Genomic DNA, 21,066 nt, shown 5'->3' on the forward strand with positions numbered 1-21,066 from the left:
CCTGTCCTCAAGGATGCATAAAAAATAAATGTACGCTAATAATCTTGGGGAGGTAATATAGATTCTCTACTCTAAAGCAAATTGCCAATCGGGAATATCACAGATTCTCTACTATACTGCGCTACAAAGATTCTCTCCTCTACTATAACACAGATCCTCTACTATACTGCTCTACAAAGATTCTCTCCTCTACTATAACACAGATGCTCTACTATACTGCTCTACAAAGATTCTCTCCTCTACTATAACACAGATGCTTTGCTATACTGCTCTACTAAGATTCTCTCCTTTTCTATAACACAGATTCTCTCCTCTACTATAACAAAGATTCTCTACTCTACCTCTGTACTATCAGACCAAGCAGAACAACGTGACGTGGCTGGTGGTGGACAGCATCGTAGACGTAATCTTTCTGGTGGACATCGTGCTCAACTTCCACACTACCTTTGTGGGCCCGGCTGGAGAGGTCATCTCTGACCCCAAGCTCATCAGGATGAACTACCTGAAGACCTGGTTCGTCATCGACCTGCTCTCCTGCCTGCCTTACGACGTCATCAACGCCTTCGAGAATGTGGACGAGGTCAGTACTGTGTGTGTGTGTGTGTGTGTGTGTGTGTGTGTGTGTGTGTGTGTGTGTGTGTGTGTGTGTGTGTGTGTGTGTGTGTGTGTGTGTGTGTGTGTGTGTGTGTGTGTGTGTGTGTGCGTGTGTGTGGTGGGTGTTCTTCATCAACCTGCTCTCCTGCCTGGCCTATGACCTCGTTAGCGCCTTTGAGAATGTGGACGAAGTCAATCGGGTCTGACAATATATTGGTAATTTAGCTTTTACAGCTTTAATAGTTGAGTTAGAGTTTTTGATATGTAGAAATTTGCAACTTAAAGCTGAATTGCAGTACGGTCTCGGGTTCTGTGTAGAATTTCTCCTGTTCCGGAGGATGCTTGAACAGCGACACATACTAAACATTCAGTGTGACCCCAGTGGGGATCTAACCCACAACCCTGGTGTTGCCACTACCAGCCCATTGATCTAACCCACAACCCTGGTGTTACCACTACCAGCCCATTGATCTAACCCACAACCCTGGTGTTACCACTACCAGCTCATTGATCTAACCCACAACCCTGGTGTTACCACTACCAGCCCATTGATCTAACCCACAACCCTGGTGTTGCCACTACCAGCCCATTGATCTAACCCACAACCCTGGTGTTGCCACTACCAGCCCATTGATCTAACCCACAACCCTGGTGTTGCCACTACCAGCCCCATGATCTAACCCACAACCCTGGTGTTACCACTACCAGCCCATTGATCTAACCCACAACCCTGGTGTTGCCACTACCAGCCCCATGATCTAACCCACAACCCTGGTGTTGCCACTACCAGTCCCATGTTCTACATTAGTAGTCTCTAGATGTCTAAACCCAGTGAGCTATATTGATTCGCTGCCATTGAGCTTTTCCTTTTCTGTCTGACTTTATAATTTATGTTTGGCTAATGACAGCAGCTAATGTCCTTACCCGCCCTTCTGAAACACCCAACACAGCCTTTTCTCAGTCTCTCCCACAGAACCAATGAGCCCAGCCTGTTATATTAGCTTATATTACTGGACGTCAGGCTGTGTGTGTGTGTCTATAGACGAGTTCAGCCTGTTAACCAGCGTATGTTACTGGACGTCAGGCTCCATTTGAAGGGTCACAAACCTGGCAGCGTTCATCTGTCTTATGGCAGCCGTATAGAGTTATTATGGTGGTCGTTGGTTTTGATTTGTGATTCCGTCTTCAGTGTGCGTGTGTGTGAGTGACTTTGTTTTCAGTGTGTGTGTGTGTGTGTGTGTGTGTGTGTGTGTGTGTGTGTGTGTGTGTGTGTGTGTGTGTGTGTGGCTGTGTTTTCACACAGTACTAAAGGCCTCTCTGGGTTTTGCGGTTCTCTGAGTGCCTCTTCTCCACATTTACGACCAGAAGCTGCTCACCAAGAGATAGTAAGGGAATTCAAGGAAAAGGAAGATTCTCTTTGAACGGAAAGAAAATATTCTCCAAAGAGCAGCATATTTGTGCCGTCCCTCCTACCTTCCACACACATTCATTAAATGATGGAATTAAACCCGTTTATCCATGAGTGTTAAAGCGTTGAGGCTCAGGCACACATTAATGTATGACTCAGACTGCTGCAGCAATAGGAAATATAGAATTGCTGTCATTTTCACTATGTGAAGTGCCTTACAAAGGGGTCAGTCTCCTTACCAGAGAATTCAGTAGTGTGTCAGTAGTCACACAACCCCATGGTGATGAGGTGTAAATACACTACATTATCAAAAGTATGTGGACACCTGCTTGTCGAACATCTCATTCCAAAATCATATGCATTATTATGGATTTGGTCCCCCTTTTTGCTCGATTTTATACACCTGTCAGCAACGGCTGTGGCTGAAGAGCCGAATCCACTCATTTGAAGGGGTGTCCACATACTTTTGTATATACTGTATAGTGTAGATTTGGAAAGACTTGTTTCAGATCTGGAAGTCTCAGGTAAACATGTCTCAGAGATAAACAGAGTTGGGTTCCATTTCAATTCAGTCAATTCATGAAGTAAAATTAAATTGCTTTATAATGAGGAAAATGGGAATTGGACTTTAATTTTTTATATGAATTGAAGTAGAATTGATACCAACCGTGTAGATACATACTTGAAGATATATTTTAAGTCCCAGAGTGTATTGGGTGTGAGTTCCAGATATTTATGAGTTCATAGTCTCATACAGCCAGAACTAAAGCCTTGCATAATTATGTCAGATGCTCGATTCATTTCTGGGGGGAGACGTGTTAGAAAAGATACTAGAACGAGAAGCGAAAGCAGGGAAGTAACAAAATTCCTCATTAGTCGTCATATCCCACACAGTCTGTTGACAGACGCTACGATACCAGTTAATGTTACATGCATCTGTCCACGAGAGATTCATGACCTGCTGCTGTTGTGTTGAGGTTTGACCTGGCTGCCCGCAGACGTTAACTTTCTATAGCTTTCTATGCCATCTCTTCACAATGTCTCTGTCTGTGGCCTTTGAAGAAAGTCTTGGATTTGAGTTTCCCGACTTCCTGTTGAATGTGTTTTGACCTGGCTGCCTGCAGAGAGAGGCTTTCACACAGCTCTCTCTGGGTGCTCAAGTGTGGTGTGGGTAACCTCACTGTCTTTCGCCCAGCGCGCTCTATCTCTGTCGGTCTGTCACTCTCTTCTCGTCTCTTAGTGAGCTGGCTGACTTTCATTTTTCTTTTCAATGGAAGTGTTAGAGAACAGCGGGGTAATTAGTCCCATTTCCCCCACCAGAACCTCCAGTGCTACCTTGTGAAGAAGTTCTCATTAAATGGATCTGGGAGAAAATAATCCAGACTGATTCACATTTCACTAGTGGAGTGAAACAGAGCTTAATTCAGTCTGGATTTTCAGGCTAGGAGTCTGCAGTCCAATGCTAATCCACTGGAAGAGTCGGTCACTGCTTCTAATGCTTTCATGTGTTTTACATGTGAAGGCTACCCCTAGCAGTCAGTACAGCATATGGTTTGGAGACTGACGTCTCACTGATGTGCAGTGAAATGGATTGCTCGTTTCCTAACGGGCAAGGTGAAAGCAGGAGACTAAACAAAGCAATACATTTTCTTTCTCTTTCCTCCTGTTTCTATCGTTTTTCTCTCTTCTAAAATTAGCTTTTTGACATCTGCTGTAATTTTGTATCAGGGGATATGGGATTTCTTCTGTCATGATGTAAATGAGCTCTCTGGTGGAGGGGATAGAGGCTAGCCTTGCATCTGCCGCAATAGAACTAGAATTAACGTAGCCTTCGAAGTGTAGCTGTAGTGTTAGCAGTGCAGCTAGCCAGGCGTGCAGCTACAGTACTGGATTAAATGAGCTTCAGTGTAGTGGTTAGCATTAGCAGTACAGCTGTACAGGTGTGCAGGTATCGGACTGGATTAAATGAGATATTAGCATAACACAGCTAGGCAGGCATTACAAGACTGGCTCAATGAGCTCTGTGTAGACATTAGCCAGTGAAGCCATAAGCATTAGACAGGAAGAAGATGTATGGCCATTGGCTAACTAATGTGTGATTGTCTGTTTGGCTATGCAGATGAAAATGTACATAGGCCTACACATAAACAAATACTACATCTCGGATATGTGTGTGTTGTCTAATCTTACGTAGTTGGACAAATATTGGTCAAATGGAGCTCCCACCGAACAGGAAGCTGCACCCTCACCCCTAGGTAATTTAAGATGCTATAGATCGCTCTATAATCAATACACTCCATTTACCTTTCCCCAAATCAAGCCAAATAGGCACCTCGGAAGTTTCTCACAGAGAATCAATCAATCCCACAGACAATTATGGTTGAAACAGTGCCATTTCTCTCTAATGCCATGTCTCTCTAATGCCATGTCTCTCTAATGAGTCACTGAGTCCAAGGTGCTAAAGGAGCTCCTTAAACTTGACCCCCAAAAAACATCTGGGTCAGATAGTTTAGACCCTTTCTTCTTTAACTTCTCTGGGAAATGTGGGACGCTAGCGTCCCACCTTGACCACAGCCAGTGAAATTGCAGGGCACCAAATTCAAAACAACAGAAATCTCATAATTAAAATTCCTCAAACATACAAGTATTATACACCATTTTAAAGATAAACTTCTTGTTAATCCAGCCACAGTGTCTGATTTCCAAAAGGCTTTATGGCGAAAGCATACCATACGATTATGTTAGGTCAGCGCCTAGTCACAAAAAAACATACAGCCATTTTCCAGCCAAAGAGAGGAGTCACAAAAAGCAGAAATAGAGATAAAATGAATAACTAACCTTTGATGATCTTCATCAGATGGCACTCATAGGACTTCATGTTACACAACACATGTATGTTTTGTTCGATAAAGTTCATATTTATATCCAAAAATCTCAGTTTACATTGGCGCATTATGTTCAGTAATGTTTTGCCTACAAAACATCTGGTGATTTTGCAGAGAGCCACATCAATTTACAGAAATACTCATCATAAACTTTGATGTAAGATACAAGTGTTATGCATAGGATTATAGATAAACTTATCCTTAATGCAACCGCTGTGTCAGATTTCAAAAAAGCTTTACGGTGAAAGCACACCGTGCGATAATCTCAGTACAGCGCTCAGCCACCAAAACAAGCCATACAGATACCCGCCATGTTGTGGAGTCAACAAAAGTCAGAAATAGTGTTATAAATATTCACTTACCTTTGATGATCTTCATCGGAATTCACTCCCAGGAATCCCAGTTCCACAATAAATGTTAGTTTTGTTCGATAAAGTTCATCTTTATGTCCAAATACCTCCTTTTTGTTCGCACATTTAGTCCAGTAATCGAAATGCACAAAGCGCGCTCACAAAGTCCAGACGAAAAGTCAAAAAAGTTCCATTATAGTTCATAGAAACATGTCAAACAATGTATATAATCAATCTTTAGGATGTTTTTATCATAAATCTTCAATAATATTCCAACCAGACAATTCCTTTGTCATTAGAAAGGAAAGGGAACGGAGCTCATGCTCACGGCCGCATGCGATCAACAACTCAAGGCTTTCAACCAGACCCCTGGTTCAAACAGCTCTTATTCGCTCCCCTTTCACAGTAGAAGCCTGAAACAACGTTCTAAAGACAGTTGACATCTAGTGGAAGCCTTAGGAAGTGCAATCTGACCCCATTTACACTGATAGGAAATCACTTGAAAAACTACAAACCTCAGATTTCCCACTTCCTGGTTGGATTTTTCTCAGGTTTTGCCTGCCATATGAGTTCTGTTATACTCACAGACATTATTTTAACAGTTTTGGAAACTTTAGAGTGTTTTCTATCCAAATCTACTAATGCATATTCTAGCTTCTGGGCCTGAGTAGCAGGCAGTTTACTCTGGGAACCTTATTCATCCAAGCTACTCAATACTGCCCCCCGTTCCCAAAGAAGTTAATGTTGCTGCCCCTATAATCGCCAAGCCCATCTCTGACCTTTTTAACCTGTCTCTCCTCTCTGGGGAGGGTCCCATTGCTTGGAAGGGACCCACGGTTAGTCCTTTATTTAAAGGGGAGCATTTAGCTGATCCTAAATGTTATAGGACTATTTCTATTTTGCCCTGTTTAACAAAAGTGTTGGAAAAACTTGTCCAATAATCAACTGACTGGCTTTCTTGATGTCTATAGTATTCTCTCTGGTATGCAATCTGGTTTCTGCTCAGGTTATGGATATGTCACTGCAACCTTAAAGGTTCTCAATGATATCACCATTGCCCTTGATTCTAAGCAATGTTGTGCTGCTATTTTTATTGACTTGGCCAAAGCTTTTGCTACAGTAGACCACTCCATTCTTGTGGGCCGGCTAAGGAGTATTGGTGTCTCTGAGGGGTCTTTGGCCTGGTTTGCTAACTACCTCTCTCAAAGAGTGCAGTGTATAAGTCAGAACATCCGCTGTCTCAGCCACTGCCCGTCACCAAGGGAGTACCCCAAGGCTCGATCCTAGGCCCCACGCTCTTCTCAATTTACATCAACAACATAGCTCAGGCAGTATGAAGCTCTCTTATCCATTTATATGCAGATGATACAGTCTTATACTCAACTGGCCCCTCCCCGGATTTTGTGTTAAACGCTCTACAACAAAGCTTTCTTAGTGTCCAACAAGCTTTCTCTGCCCTTAATCTTGTTCCGAATACCTCCAAAACAAAGGTCATGTGGTTTGGTAAGAAGAATGCCCCTCTCCCCACAGGTGTGACTACTACCTCTGAGGGTTTAGAGCTTGAGGTAGTCACCTGATACAAGTACTTGGGAGTATGGCTAGACGGTACACTGTCCTTCTCTCAGCACATATCAAAGCTGCAGGCTAAAGTTAAATCTAGACTTGTTTTCCTCTATCGTTATCACTCCTCTTTCACCCCAGCTGACAAACTAACCCTGATTCAGTTGACCATCCTACACATGCTAGATTATGGAGATTGGCAGGTAAGGGTGCTCTCGAGCACCTAGATGTTCTTTACCGTTCGGCCATTAGATTTGCACCAATGCTCTTTATAAAACACATCACTGCACTCTTCTGTAAACTGGTCATCTCTGTATACACGTCGCATGACCCACTGGTTGTTGTTTATTTATAAAACCCTCTTAGGCCTCACTCCCTCCTATCTGAGATGTAAACTGCAGCCCTCATCCTCCACATACAACACTGTTCTGCCAGTCACATTCTGTTAAAGGTCCCCAAAGCACACACATCCCTGGGTCGCTCGTCTTTTCAGTTCGCTGCAGCTCGAGACAGGAACGAGCTGCAACAAACACTCAAACTGGACAGTTTTATCTCAATCTCTTCATTCGAAGACTCAATCTTGGACACTCTTACTGATAGTTGTGGCTGCTTTGTGTGATGTATTGTTGTCTCTACCTTCTTGCCCTTTGTGCTGTTGTTTGTGCCCAACAATGTTTGTACCCTGTTTTGTGCTGCTACCATGTTGTGCTGCTGCCATGTTGTGTTGCTACCATGTTGTTTTTGTCATGTTGTGTTGCTACCATGCTGTGTTGTCATGTGCTGCTGCCATGCTATGTTGTCTTAGGTATCTCTTTAAGTAGTGTTTTGTTGTCTCTCTTGTCGTGATGTGTGTTTTGTCCTATATTTTTATTTAATTTATTTGTATTTTTAATCCCAGCCCCCGTCCCTGCGGGAGGTCTTTTGGCTTTTGGTAGGCCGTCATTGTAAAGAAGAATTTGGTCTTAACTGACTTGCCTAGTTAAATAAAGGTTAAATAAAAAAATAAAATAATGGATAGTCGAATAAAAGACATGCGCTGGCACACACACAGAGAAAATTATTTTATGTAGAGGTGCTGACTAACGGCGAATAAACTATAAGCTATTAAAATAGAGTCGCACACTCTATATATAAACTCCCCGTAATTTATTGGGTAAATTACCTCTTTTTTTATGTAGCTTATCTCTAATGGATAGTAACATCGAATGAAACACATCAGACTTTGAAATTGATTAAATATTCTTATTCTGAGACGCTTAGTGAATACGGCCCTAACGGATTTGGATATGTGAAAGCACGGGTTGTAATAGAGGGTAAAGGCACTTAAATGCTATTTAAGCACCATTTTATTTGGTGAATTATAACGTTTAGTGCATCTCTGGGTCACTGTACCATGGAGGGGTCAAGGGTCATTAAACGGATTGAGATGGATAACGTTACAATTCTAGTCCTATAGATTACTCAGGTCACCTTCATTATTAGCATGCACTGCACAATGTGCACACCCTTCACACACACGTGCATGCACATGAACACTATAGGCCCTATAGGGCTAGAGCTTGTTGCTGCTGTTAGCTGTCATTTAGGCAAACCAAACTGGAGAGTTTAGTGTCCTGATGTGTCGCTCAAACGCATCCATTTAGTGAGTTGTTAGTTGATGAAGGCCGTGGCTGTGTCAGTGGTGTAAAGTGCTGCAGTGGTACTTAACAAGCTGATCCTAAGAAAGCTGTGAGTGGCACCAAGTCTGTTGTATCTGCAGGTACAGCACTTTGTCAGCCTCTAGTCTTTCAGCTTCTCAGCGCTTGGTTAATGCTGACAGCTGACAGACACCAGGACATTTTCTGTTAGCCTGACTAGGTTCTGTCCAGCCAGCTGCTATGGACAGTGAAAACAACATTTTCGTTTCTGTATGACTGGGAATTCATGTCATTTATTTGAAATTGATCATCAAGCCATGTTTGTACTTTTGGTTGTACATTTGCTTATGAACGATTTGTGAAGAATCTGTATAGGCTTGGTAAAGGATTTGTGAAGCATCTGTATAGGCTTGATAAAATATATGTGAAGTTTTCATTAAGCCATACGAGTTATTATAACATTATAAAGTACTCTGCATTATACCGGCAGGCAATAAGTATAGTGTTACTAAGTTATGTTTCCTCTGAAGTGGGGACAGCTACTTGTAGTTATCCTGATATGCATTCAGTAAGGTAAATAGTAGCAGAAGTTAGCTAACACATTTCCTTTGTTTTGTGTTAGCCGTGAACATTTGCTAACGCTAGCTAACAGTCTGAGGTAGTGTGCGACGAATGGAAATGTCTGTTTCAGGTCTAAACTGTCAGTACAAATATTCAAGTGGCCATGTAGGCTTTTTCTACATGTAGTAGGAATAGCAAAGGTTTTTTCAGTTTATAGCTAAAACGCCACAGTAATAATTACAAAAAGGAGGTACGTATTTGCCGCTTCACTGTAACATTTTGGAATGTTCATTCAAATCTTTCAACTGAAATTGTTACTAAGCAACATGTTTGCCGCAAACAATGGTCTAACTGATACACTGATCCAGTGTGGCCCACATGTACTGAATCTGCAACGCTCTGAACATTCCACCATGCTTAATAAACCCCAGTAGTCATTCAAAAAAGTCTGTGAGGAGATTTGGTTTGGTGTCTTTTAACTGTTGTCTTTTTTTTCCCATCACATTATCCTTTTCACATGAATATGATTTACCTATTAATTTGCATGAATGTTTGAAGTCATCATGGTTTTATCTTCTTATATGTCTACTTTTCTTCTGCTTGATCATGCTCACGTCTTTCTTTATTTTCTTCCTCATCCCCCTGTTTTGTTCTGTTTGCATGGTCCCTCCCCCTCCTCTGCCTGTGTTTATTTGTGGAACGTGAAGAACTGGAACCGTCGAGCTGTCACTCAAGTAGGCCTTTCGTTATAAAACCCACTTTGATTGAGTTGGTTTGGGTCAAAATATGATTATAATGATATGATAAAACATTATTTACACATTTGCAATTGATAGTCTACAGTATGTGCTGTATCATCCAGGATAAGTTCAAACTTACACACACACACACACACACACACACACACACGCTCCACTCAAATTGATTTGCATACATTTACATAAACAATATGGTCTTTCATATAAATACATGTTGTGTGATGTATCACCCTGTTTTTGCAAATGCAGGTTTTTTTCTGTACTCTGTTCATGATTCAGATAGAAATCACAGATGGTGAGTTGAATGGAATACATGTTGATTTCTGTCACATCTCTAACGTGTTACATCATATTTTCTTGTGTTGAGTATATGACTCCAAATGAAGTTTTTCTTTCCTTCAAATTTACCCCTGAAACTTGGCAATGGTGTTTTGATTGAATTAATGAATAAAGACCTTAGCTAGTTGTCTTACAGTAAATTAATGCTACAAGTTCAGTGTTATATCGACTGGGTGCAAGTCTATGGCTTGTATCACAGCTGCTTGAGTACACCCTCATTTTATAGTCATAACATCCTATCAATATTATTAACGTCTAGGAAAGACTTCTTGATGCCAGCACACACATTCAATATCCAAGGACTCCCTGGGAAACAGGGACAAATGTTAGAGTGGACTATCCTGTTTAAAAGAATAGTACATGCATACCGACACATACATTTTGTCAACATGCTGAGGTATATTGTTTCAGTCTCACGAGAATGCAGTTCTATGTTTGTTCATACTTTGAGTAATGGCTCTTAAGCTACAGGTCCACCCTTCAGTTTCCATAGAACGTAAACATTGTCAACCTCTCTCTCTCTCTCTCTCTCTCTCTCTCTCAGGGGATCAGCAGTCTGTTCAGTTCTCTAAAGGTTGTCCGGTTGCTGCGCTTGGGCAGAGTAGCCCGTAAACTGGACCACTACATTGAGTATGGAGCCGCCGTCCTCGTCCTGTTGGTGTGTGTCTTCGGCCTGGCTGCCCACTGGTTGGCCTGCATCTGGTACTGTTCTGTTAAGACTGATTTACTGTATATTAAAGGCAGACTCAGTGAAATGACGTTGACACGAGCAGCACCGCAGCTATTGCGATAGCACAGCTCTCACACAGTCACACAAAGTATCTGCGCATGTGCAGGGGTTTACCTCACGCTGCTACAACGTGGTAGGTACGGGACCAAAATAGCAGAGAAGTTTAGCCTTGTGCTTCAACACTCTTAGTTGTTGCGGAAATTGACTAACTATGCTGTTAACTTTATGCATCTTCGTCATATCGCTGAATCTACCTTTAATGTGTTATGACAGTACTTCCCAACTCTCTTATCCGGGAACTGGCACACCTGATTTAACTAGTCAAGAGCTTGACGATTAGACAACAAAGATGTTAACCGTCTGCTGGTCCCCGAGGAGAGAGTTGGCAAAACCTGTTATAGGAGTTAATAATGTGATATGAAGTCATTATGTTGGTAACATGCAAATAAACTGTTATCCTATTATTAATATGTTATCACAGTGGCCAAAACAATCTGGCTACTGTATTTGTTAATTGCATATTCCTTCAGTGTTTCTCAATCCGTTCCTCTCTGATCCCCAACTGTGGCATGCTTTTTTTCTACTACACCTGATTTAATTCATCAACAAGATTAGTTGTGGATTAGTTTACAACTTGCTAGTGGTGGATTACAACAAAAATGCTAAGTGAAATGACTGGGGAGTTACTGAGTAACGGATTGAGAAACACTGCCTTTAAAAACGGTCATGCTCTGTAGTGCTGACAGTGTCATGAAGGAGAAGTATGTTTCTGTTTCTCACCCGCATTGTCATTCATTGTTTTGTAACTTTTGTCTTACTCCCTTAAGCAAAGTCAACAAACCTCTAACCTGTGTTGTAGAGGCAACCCTAACGCTGTACTTTCCCTTACCCCTAAACCTAAACCTGAACATGAACTCTTTCTCATCTCAACCTAACAGGTACAGCACCTACCTGGTTTTGGTTCTTGTCGAACTGGGCTTTAACAATAAAGGATGCAATTTTGTAGCAGACCTCCATTTTCCTACCAAGTGTTGCTGAATATCTTTTAATCTTGACTAACTATAACAGGTACAGCATCGGTGACTATGAGGTGATAGACGAGGAGACGGGCATCCTGCGGACAGACAGCTGGCTGTACATGCTGGGGGAGACAGTGGGCTCGCCATACCGCTTCAACGCCAGCGGCACAGGGAAGTGGGAGGGCGGCCCCAACAAAGACTCGGTCTACATCACATCTCTATACTTCACCATGACCTCTCTGACCAGTATAGGGTTCGGAAACATTGCCCCCACCACCGACGGAGAGAAGATCTTCGCTGTCGCCATGATGATGATTGGATGTAAGTATATGGGACTCCATGTTTTTCTGTCATGATCTAAGGTGGTGTTTCCCAATCCTCTCCTGGAGTACCCCCAGCCAGTCCACATTTGATGCATTCCAGAACTAGCACAGTTGATCTAGGTAATGAGGGGTTTGATGATTAGGTGTGAAACAGCTGTGCTAGTTCTGGAATACAGTGAACTGCATTGTTGGTTAAGGGCTTGTAAATAAGCATTTCACGGTAAGGTTGTATTCCTGTTGTATTCAGCGCATGTGACAAATAAAATGTTATTTGATAAAATATGTGGACTGGCTGTGGGTACTCGAGGAGGGGTTTAGGAAACACTGATTTAAGTGCCCTCTGTGGCCTTATTGGCATTTTCCCCATGGGGTAGCATTATGAATTAATTAATTAATTAGCCCCTCTCATGTCTCATGATGGAATGTTGTTGTTAGAATTGAATTCATTGGTTATAGATAAGTGAAACACTGGAGTAGCGCTGCTTTGGTAATATGAATTGATTAGACCATCCCATCAGCTCATAGCCCCTTAAACTGTCTGCATCGATGACCCTGCACTCTATCCAGACAGGAAACAGGGAGCACATCAAACCCTCTATCGTCTTCAAAACCATGCTCTAACAATTTCACGTCATTATATTTGCATCACAAAGGCATGAGCATTTGAAGAGTTTCATTCCAAAGTGCTATATATCCATTTTCAGACATTTTGGTAAATTTTTATATATTTTTTTTATAACTTTTGAAAGAGATGGGTGTGTTTTTTCCCATCTAATCATGGCATGAGCTTCTTGAACGATATACATGTATTTGTTTGAAATCTATCACTTGATGGTTTCATTTCAGAGAGAAAAATAATCATGTTTTGTTGCAAAACGCTATGTATCCGCCTCACTCTCAGAGAATGAAGTTGTACTATAGGTTTTACACAGCAAAATGTTACATAACTACATTTTTAATAAAGAACTGTACAAATGATACATTTGTGACATCAATATTTAAAAATCATTTTTTTAAAGAATCAATACAGTAATATGAAATCTGTATGTAAAATATTTGCATTTGAAATTTTTGTCATTTAACAGATGATCTTATCTAGAGTGACTTACAGTTAGTTCATTCATCTTCAGATAGCTAGGTGAGAAAACAACATATCACATTCAAATATACAGGATAAGAACATTCCATTCCAGCTAAACAATGGATATAGCGTTTTGCAACGAAACCCATTTTAATACACAAAAATCTAAAATCTATGAATAAAAAAATCTGAGAATAGCAATATTTTTCCACAAACATGAAGGTACCCATTCCCCAATCATTTTGGATGAAAAAACACAAATGTGAAAAATTGATGGATATAGTGTTTTGGAACGAAACTCTTCAATTTGTATAGAGCAAGTAATGTGTCTGCCACTCATGAGCTGTTTGAAAGGTTAATTCAGGGTTGATGAGATTCAAGTTGTCTTTCATCTGTCTCATCCTTACTGTATCTCTCAATCTCTTCTACAAAATGGCTGTTGTTACAATAACTCACATAATCATGAATATCATGTCTGTCAAAGTGGTTATGGCAAAATGTAGGGAATGATCGTACCTCATCCATCCTTTTGTATTCCATCCATCCATTTAATTTCATCCATCCTATTCAAGTAAAGTTACATCTAAAGACAGCCAGAGACACACGCAGACAGAAGCATGCAATATAGAGCAGACACGTTATTTTTTACCATAAGGCTCATTGGCTCTCAGTTGTGGTAGTAGCAGTGGGGGAGTAGCAGCAGCAGGAGAAAATGGGGCAATATACTAGGCAGTCAGTGGTGGTTGGTGCCTTTCAAGATTAGGGAGGGCAAATGTTTTTTATGAGCATGGCCTTATTTCTATTACAGCATATTGGATGACTGTCATTCATATTCCATTCACCCAGCTCAAACTAACATCGATAGGTGTAGTCTACTACATGATACTCAAATTTGCCCTATACCCATCATGAGGTTGCCACAACCTAGCCTAGGAATTAAAGTTTATAATGTACACTACCATTAAAAGTTTGGGGTCACTTAGAAATATCCTTGTTTTTGAGAGAAAAGCACATTTTTTTGTCCATTAAAATAACATAAAATTGAACAGAACTACAGTGTAGACATTGTTAATGTTGTAAATGACTATTGTAGCTGGAAACGGCTGATTTTTTTAAATGGAATATCTACATTGGCGTACAGAGGCCCATTATCAGCAACCATCACTCCTGTGTTCCAATGGCACGTTGTGTTGGCTAATCCAAGTTTATCATTTTAAAAGGCTAATTGATCATTAGAAAATTATTTTGCAATTATGTTAGCACAACTGAAAACTTGTGCTGATTATAGAAGCAATAAAACTGGCCTTCTTTAAACTAGTTGAGTATCTGGAGCATCAGCACGTGTGGGTTCGATTATAGGCTCAAAATGTCCAGAAACAAAGACCTTTCTTCTGAAACTCGTCAGTCTATTCTTGTTCTGAGAAATGAAGGCTCTTCCATGCGAGAAATTGCCAAGAAATAGTACCCACAAATAGTACACCTCTAATTACCAGCACACACAGTTCATTTTCATAGCAGCCACAAACAGCATCATCACTTTGTTCGTTGTATAAATTTCCTTCACTCTATGCGCTCTCCTCCTCTCACCATTTCCCTTCACTTGTGGACTTCAGTGCACAACACAACAGCTGTCTGTGTCCAGGCACAAAAACCTCTCTAAGCCAAACCTTCATATCATAACCATTAACCCCTACACAGCCTACATCATTGTCACCATATTAAAGTTATAGTCAACAAACTAGAACTAACGCGTTAGTAACCCACAATCAAATCCATGTGTACAATCACACAGTACAGTGTACAGCAAGCAGTTTAGCAGTTACACCGGTGGCAATAAATTAATAAAGCCAAAAGCTTGACTTGGAAGAGTTACAGTGTTAGATAGCCTTAGCCAGATAGCTAACATAAATAGCATTCCTCTCTGTTTGAGCCTCCTAGGTTTTGTAATGAAGTCAATGTACCTAGAGGAGGATGGAAAATAGCTGTCCTCTGGCTACACCATGGTGCTACCCTAGAGGGTGCTGTTGAGGCTACTGTAGACCTTAATTGAAAAACGGTGTTTTAATCAGTTATTTGGTGACATATTTAGTATAGTTTTATCTAAAAAGGATAACTTACAAAAAAAGATATATATATATATATATATATATATATATATATATATATATATATATATATATATATATATATATATATATATATATATTAATGAAATTCACTGAGTAGGATGTTCCTCTTCTGATAATATCCACTATATGCATTGCAGGATCAATTGAACCGAGCACTCCCTTACAATCACTCACTGTCTCAGCTGGTCAGACCATATAACCTACGTAGTGCACTACTTTTGACCAGAGCCCTATGGAACGTTGTCAAAAGTAGTGCACTACATAGGGAACAGGGTGCCATTTGGGATGTGGATCCTGTTTCACTCACTACTTTACAACACCTACAGAACAGCGGGTTCAGATGCACTTGCTGCACCTCCTGCATCCGTTTCCAGTGAGAGGTACAACGGTTGTAGACATGAAATGATTGATACACACTCCAAGATTTAGGGTTGTGTATTGCAGGGGTACTCCGATACTATTTAGAATGGCAGCTCACACAAATTTCCTAGGTGGCAAAGGTCCGGATGAATATTATAATTTATTTGCGTAATAACAAATCTCTACCTCGGAACCCATGTGACTTCAAACTGTTCACACCCCTCTTGTTGCCAGAGAGATAAAAAAAATAAAGCTTTTTTTAAAGCTAATTTCTTGCAATTCTACTCATTTTGCCATGGGAAGGAGAGAAAATGTTGCAGTTTTAAAACATATTTCCTGCAATTCTACACATTTTGCCATGTCTTATGTGTGTTGATATGATACCAGGAGTCGAGGCCCCTGGGCATGCAATCTGACCATGATAACTACAAGATTTACACAAATAGAATTCTATTCTATAGGTTTTGATCAGAATCGAAAGAAGCTGAGAAAAGTAACACAAGATACAAGTGGAATGACTACTGTATGATTCCATCCAGTTTAAACCGTGACTGACTATTCCATTATTCTCACAATTCTATTTTTACCATCTGCGGTGGATTGGTGTTGGCAGCAGCCGAAGATCAGATCAGTGACAAGAGGATTATACAGCTGTCTTGTCACCATGGCAACAGTTGGCCTGGGACCTTTTTGGGTTTGTGACAACTGTCTGTAAACTGTCTTCAAAGGAAGACAGCTGTTGGTGGATTCCATTTAAATCACTCTCACCGATAGAGCTGTGGTGCTACACCAAGATCTGATGGGTAGGTGGAGAGATTCGGGTGAAAGAGGGATATGCGGTACTAACATATATACTGAGTATACCAAATACTAGATACCCCCACCCCCCCTTAACCGGTCTTGTCACCTTCATCTACACTGATTGAAGTGGATTTAACAAGTGACATAAATAAGGGCTCATAGCTTTCACCTGGATTCACCTGGTCAGTCTATGTCATGGAAAGAGCACGTGTTCATAATGTTTTGTGTTTTGTGCGCTCAGTGTATACTGTACCTCAGAATATTAGGACTATAGGATGCCTAGGAAAAGGATGTTTGGTAACTCTTTACTCTAGGTGTCCTGTCTTTGTTATGTGTTATGTAGCTGTTATAAAGGCTTTATAAATGCATTCATAAGGACACCTACAGTAAAGTGTTACCGGATGTTTAATGCATAGTACGGGTACAGTATATTCTGTAGGCTATATTTAATGTTTACCGTATACTGTATGTTAATTTTTTGTGGCTGGTTGCAGTTTCTGAGTATGAACATTTGCATAATTGTCACATCATATGAAATATTGATTTGCTGATGCATACATATCCCCAGAGGGACAATGACATAGCTGTTGACGAGCCAGCAGCATTGCATTGACAACATACACACACTTATCCAGCAGTACTAATTCGTTTCTCACTGCCTTTGATCCCATGCCATACATGCTCAAGGTGTTACCTTCCATCAGTCCAAGCTCCAGTTGTTACCTTTTAATATAGTCCAAGCTCCAGTTGTTACCGTTTAATATAGTCCAAGCTCCAGTTGTTACCTTTTAATATAGTCCAAGCTCCAGTTGTTACCTTTTAATATAGTCCAAGCTCCAGTTGTTACCTTTAATATAGTCCTAGCTCCAGGTGTTACCTTTAATATAGTCCAAGCTCCAGGTGTTACCTTTAATATAGTCCAAGCTCCAGGTGTTACCTTTAATATAGTCCAAGCTCCAGGTGTTACCTTTAATATAGTCCAAGCTCCAGGTGTTACCTTTTAATATAGTCCAAGCTCCAGGTGTTACCTTTAATATAGTCCAAGCTCCAGGTGTTACCTTTAATATAGTCCAAGTTCCAGGTGTTACCTTTAATATAGTCCAAGCTCCAGGTGTTACCTTTAATATAGTCCAAGCTCCAGGTGTTACCTTTAATATAGTCCAAGCTCCAGGTGTTACCTTTGATATAGTCCAAGCTCCAGGTGTTACCTTTAATATAGTCCAAGCTCCAGTTGTTACCTTTTAATATAGTCCAAGCTCCAGGTGTTACCTTTAATATAGTCCAAGCTCCAGGTGTTACCTTTAATATAGGCCAAGCTCCAGTTGTTACCTTTTAATATAGTCCAAGCTCCAGGTGTTACCTTTAATATAGTCCAAGCTCCAGGTGTTACCTTTAATATAGCCCAAGCTCCAGTTGTTACCTTTAATATAGCCCAAGCTCCAGGTGTTACCTTTAATATAGCCCAAGCTCCAGTTGTTACCTTTAATATAGTCCAAGCTCCAGGTGTTACCTTTAATATAGTCCAAGGTCCAGGTGTTACCTTTAATATAGCCCAAGCTCCAGTTGTTACCTTTTAATATAGTCCAAGCTCCAGGTGTTACCTTTAATATAGTCCAAGCTCCAGGTGTTACCTTCAATCAGTCCAAGCTCCAGGTGTTACCTTTAATATAGTCCAAGCTCCAGGTGTTACCTTTAATATAGTCCAAGCTCCAGGTGTTACCTTTAATATAGTCCAAGCTCCAGGTGTTACCTTTAATATAGTCCAAGCTCCAGGTGTTACCTTTAATATAGTCCAAGCTCCAGGTGTTTCCTTTAATATAGTCCAAGCTCCAGGTGTTACCTTTAATATAGTCCAAGCTCCAGGTGTTACCTTTAATATAGTCCAAGCTCCAGGTGTTACATTTAATATAGTCCAAGCTCCAGGTGTTACCTTTAATATAGTCCAAGCTCCAGGTGTTACCTTTAATATAGTCCAAGCTCCAGGTGTTACCTTTAATATAGTCCAAGCTCCAGGTGTTACCTTTAATATAGTCCAAGCTCCAGGTGTTACCTTCAATCAGTCCAAGCTCCAGGTGTTACCTTTAATATAGGCCAAGCTCCAGGTGTTACCTTTCATCCAGGCCAAGCTCCAGGTGTTACCTTCCATCCAGGCCAAGCTCCAGGTGTTACCTTCCATCCAGGCCAAGCTCCAGGTGTTACCTTCCATCCAGTCCAAGCACCCCTAGTAACATGGCTTACTCTGCATTTACGTTTTTCATTTAGCAGACAATTATCCAGAGCAACTTATGCAGGCTTTATGATTATGAAACTAAATGTGGATATTGACTGGATATTATAGAGTCTAACCCAGTGGGTAGAGTCTAAAACTGGTTGCAGTTACAGTATATCAGGCTAATGTCTTTGGTCAGGTTGTGTATTGAGAGGGATTTTGATATTGTAATTGTTAGGATAGAGAGCTCTAGTCTACAGTAGAGAGGATATATAGAAAGCTCTAGTCTACAGTAGAGAGGATAGAGAGAGCTCTAGTCTACAGTAGAGAGGATAGAGAGAGCTCTAGTCTACAGTAGAGAGGATATATAGAGAGCTCTAGTCTACAGTAGAGAGGATAGAGAGAGCTCTAGTCTACAGTAGAGAGGATATATAGAGAGCTCTAGTCTACAGTAGAGAGGATAGAGAGAGCTCTAGTCTACAGTAGAGAGGATATATAGAGAGCTCTAGTCTACAGTAGAGAGGATAGAGAGAGAGCTCTAGTCTACAGTAGAGAGGATATATAGAGAGCTCTAGTCTACAGTAGAGAGGATAGAGAGCTCTAGTCTACAGTAGAGAGGATATATAGAGAGCTCTAGTCTACAGTAAAGAGGATAGAGAGAGCTCTAGTCTACAGTAGAGAGGATAGAGAGAGCTCTAGTCTACAGTAGAGAGGATAGAGAGAGCTCTAGTCTACAGTAGAGAGGATAGAGAGAGCTCTAGTCTACAGTAGAGAGGATAGAGAGAGCTCTAGTCTACAGTAGAGAGGATAGAGAGAGCTCTAGTCTACAGTAGAGAGGATAGAGAGAGCTCTAGTCTACAGTAGAGAGGATAGAGAGAGCTTTAGTCTACAGTAGAGAGGATAGAGAGAGCTCTAGTCTACAGTAGAGAGGATAGAGAGAGAGCTCTAGTCTACAGTAGAGAGGATAGAGAGAGAGCTCTAGTCTACAGTAGAGAGGATAGAGAGAGAGCTCTAGTCTACAGTAGAGAGGATAGAGAGAGCTCTAGTCTACAGTAGAGAGGATAGAGAGAGCTCTAGTCTACAGTAGAGAGGATAGAGAGAGAGCTCTAGTCTACAGTAGAGAGGATAGAGAGAGCTCTAGTCTACAGTAGAGAGGACAGAGAGAGAGCTCTAGTCTACAGTAGAGAGGATAGAGAGAGAGCTCTAGTCTACAGTAGAGAGGATAGAGAGAGCTCTAGTCTACAGTAGAGAGGATAGAGAGAGCTCTAGTCTACAGTAGAGAGGATATATAGAGAGCTCTAGTCTACAGTAGAGAGGATAGAGAGAGCTCTAGTCTACAGTAGAGAGGATATATAGAGAGCTCTAGTCTACAGTAGAGAGGATAGAGAGAGCTCTAGTCTACAGTAGAGAGGAGTACTGGAGTCAGATGGACTTTGTAGTATCTGATCTTCATCTTCAAACGCAGCAGTGACAACGTGATGATATAATATTCTGTCACATATGCGCATTGTAGACAGCACACAGCATGCAGGAAAAATGTAACCTTTATTTATGCAGAGAAGTCCCATTCAGCCCTGCTTCAAATCTGCTGTCAGAATTACTCTTTTGTAGCAAACGGAAAGAGAGAAAGGATTTTGCAGGTTGCTGTAGGGCTCTTTCGATAAGAACAGCTCCAAACTTAGTTTTGTATGACAATAAGGGATATCGCACCAATGTGAGACAATTTTGTATTTTCATAATGAATGGTAGGGACACCATTTTACAATAACAGTTTTGTTTTGGAAAGCTACAAAAAATGAAGTGTGAGTGTTAGTTCACGAAGGAAGGGGGTGGAGGGGATTATTTCAAGTACTCTTTGAAGCGGTAGGGTTTCAGATGTTTTGGGAAGATGGGCAGGGGCTCTGCTCTCCTAGCTTCTGGGGGAAGCTGGCTCCACCATTGGGGTGCCAGGGCAGAGAATAACTTGGACTGGGATGAGCGGGAGCTGCCTTCCCGTAGGGTGAGAGGGCCAAGAGACCAGAAGTGGCAGAACGGAGTGTTAGGGTTGGAATGTAGGGTTTGAGCCTGAGATGCCCAGCCCTGAGAGGGTGAAGGTGGATCTGATGGTTCACGGTGTCGAAGCCAGCAGATAGATCTAGGAGGATGAGAACAGAGGATAGAGATTTAGCGGCTTAGACTAACAGTGAAATGCTTGTTTACAGCTTTTCCCAACAATGCAGAGAGAAAAATAGTAGGAATAAATCTACAATGAGTAACTATAACCTGGCTATATACATGGGGTACCAGTACCGTGTCAATGTGCAGGGTTATGAGGTAATTGAG

The 21,066-nt window shown here is 41.1% G+C and overlaps 1 protein-coding gene across 1 annotated transcript in view; it reads left to right on the forward strand.

Annotated features, from left to right (window-relative positions):
* The window catches only part of LOC106608528 (voltage-gated delayed rectifier potassium channel KCNH1), an 84,863-nt gene that overhangs the window by 14,663 nt on the left and 49,134 nt on the right, over positions 1 to 21,066 (forward strand). Inside the window, exons 7-9 of the mRNA XM_082976632.1 lie at positions 356 to 580; positions 10,637 to 10,794; positions 11,891 to 12,162. Coding sequence (XP_082832758.1) covers positions 356 to 580; positions 10,637 to 10,794; positions 11,891 to 12,162 — 655 coding nt within the window. The remainder of the gene's footprint in view (positions 1 to 355; positions 581 to 10,636; positions 10,795 to 11,890; positions 12,163 to 21,066) is intronic.

This window comes from Salmo salar, chromosome 01, assembly GCF_965601325.2.
Source record: "Salmo salar chromosome 01, fSalSal1, whole genome shotgun sequence".
NCBI lineage: Eukaryota > Metazoa > Chordata > Actinopteri > Salmoniformes > Salmonidae > Salmo > Salmo salar.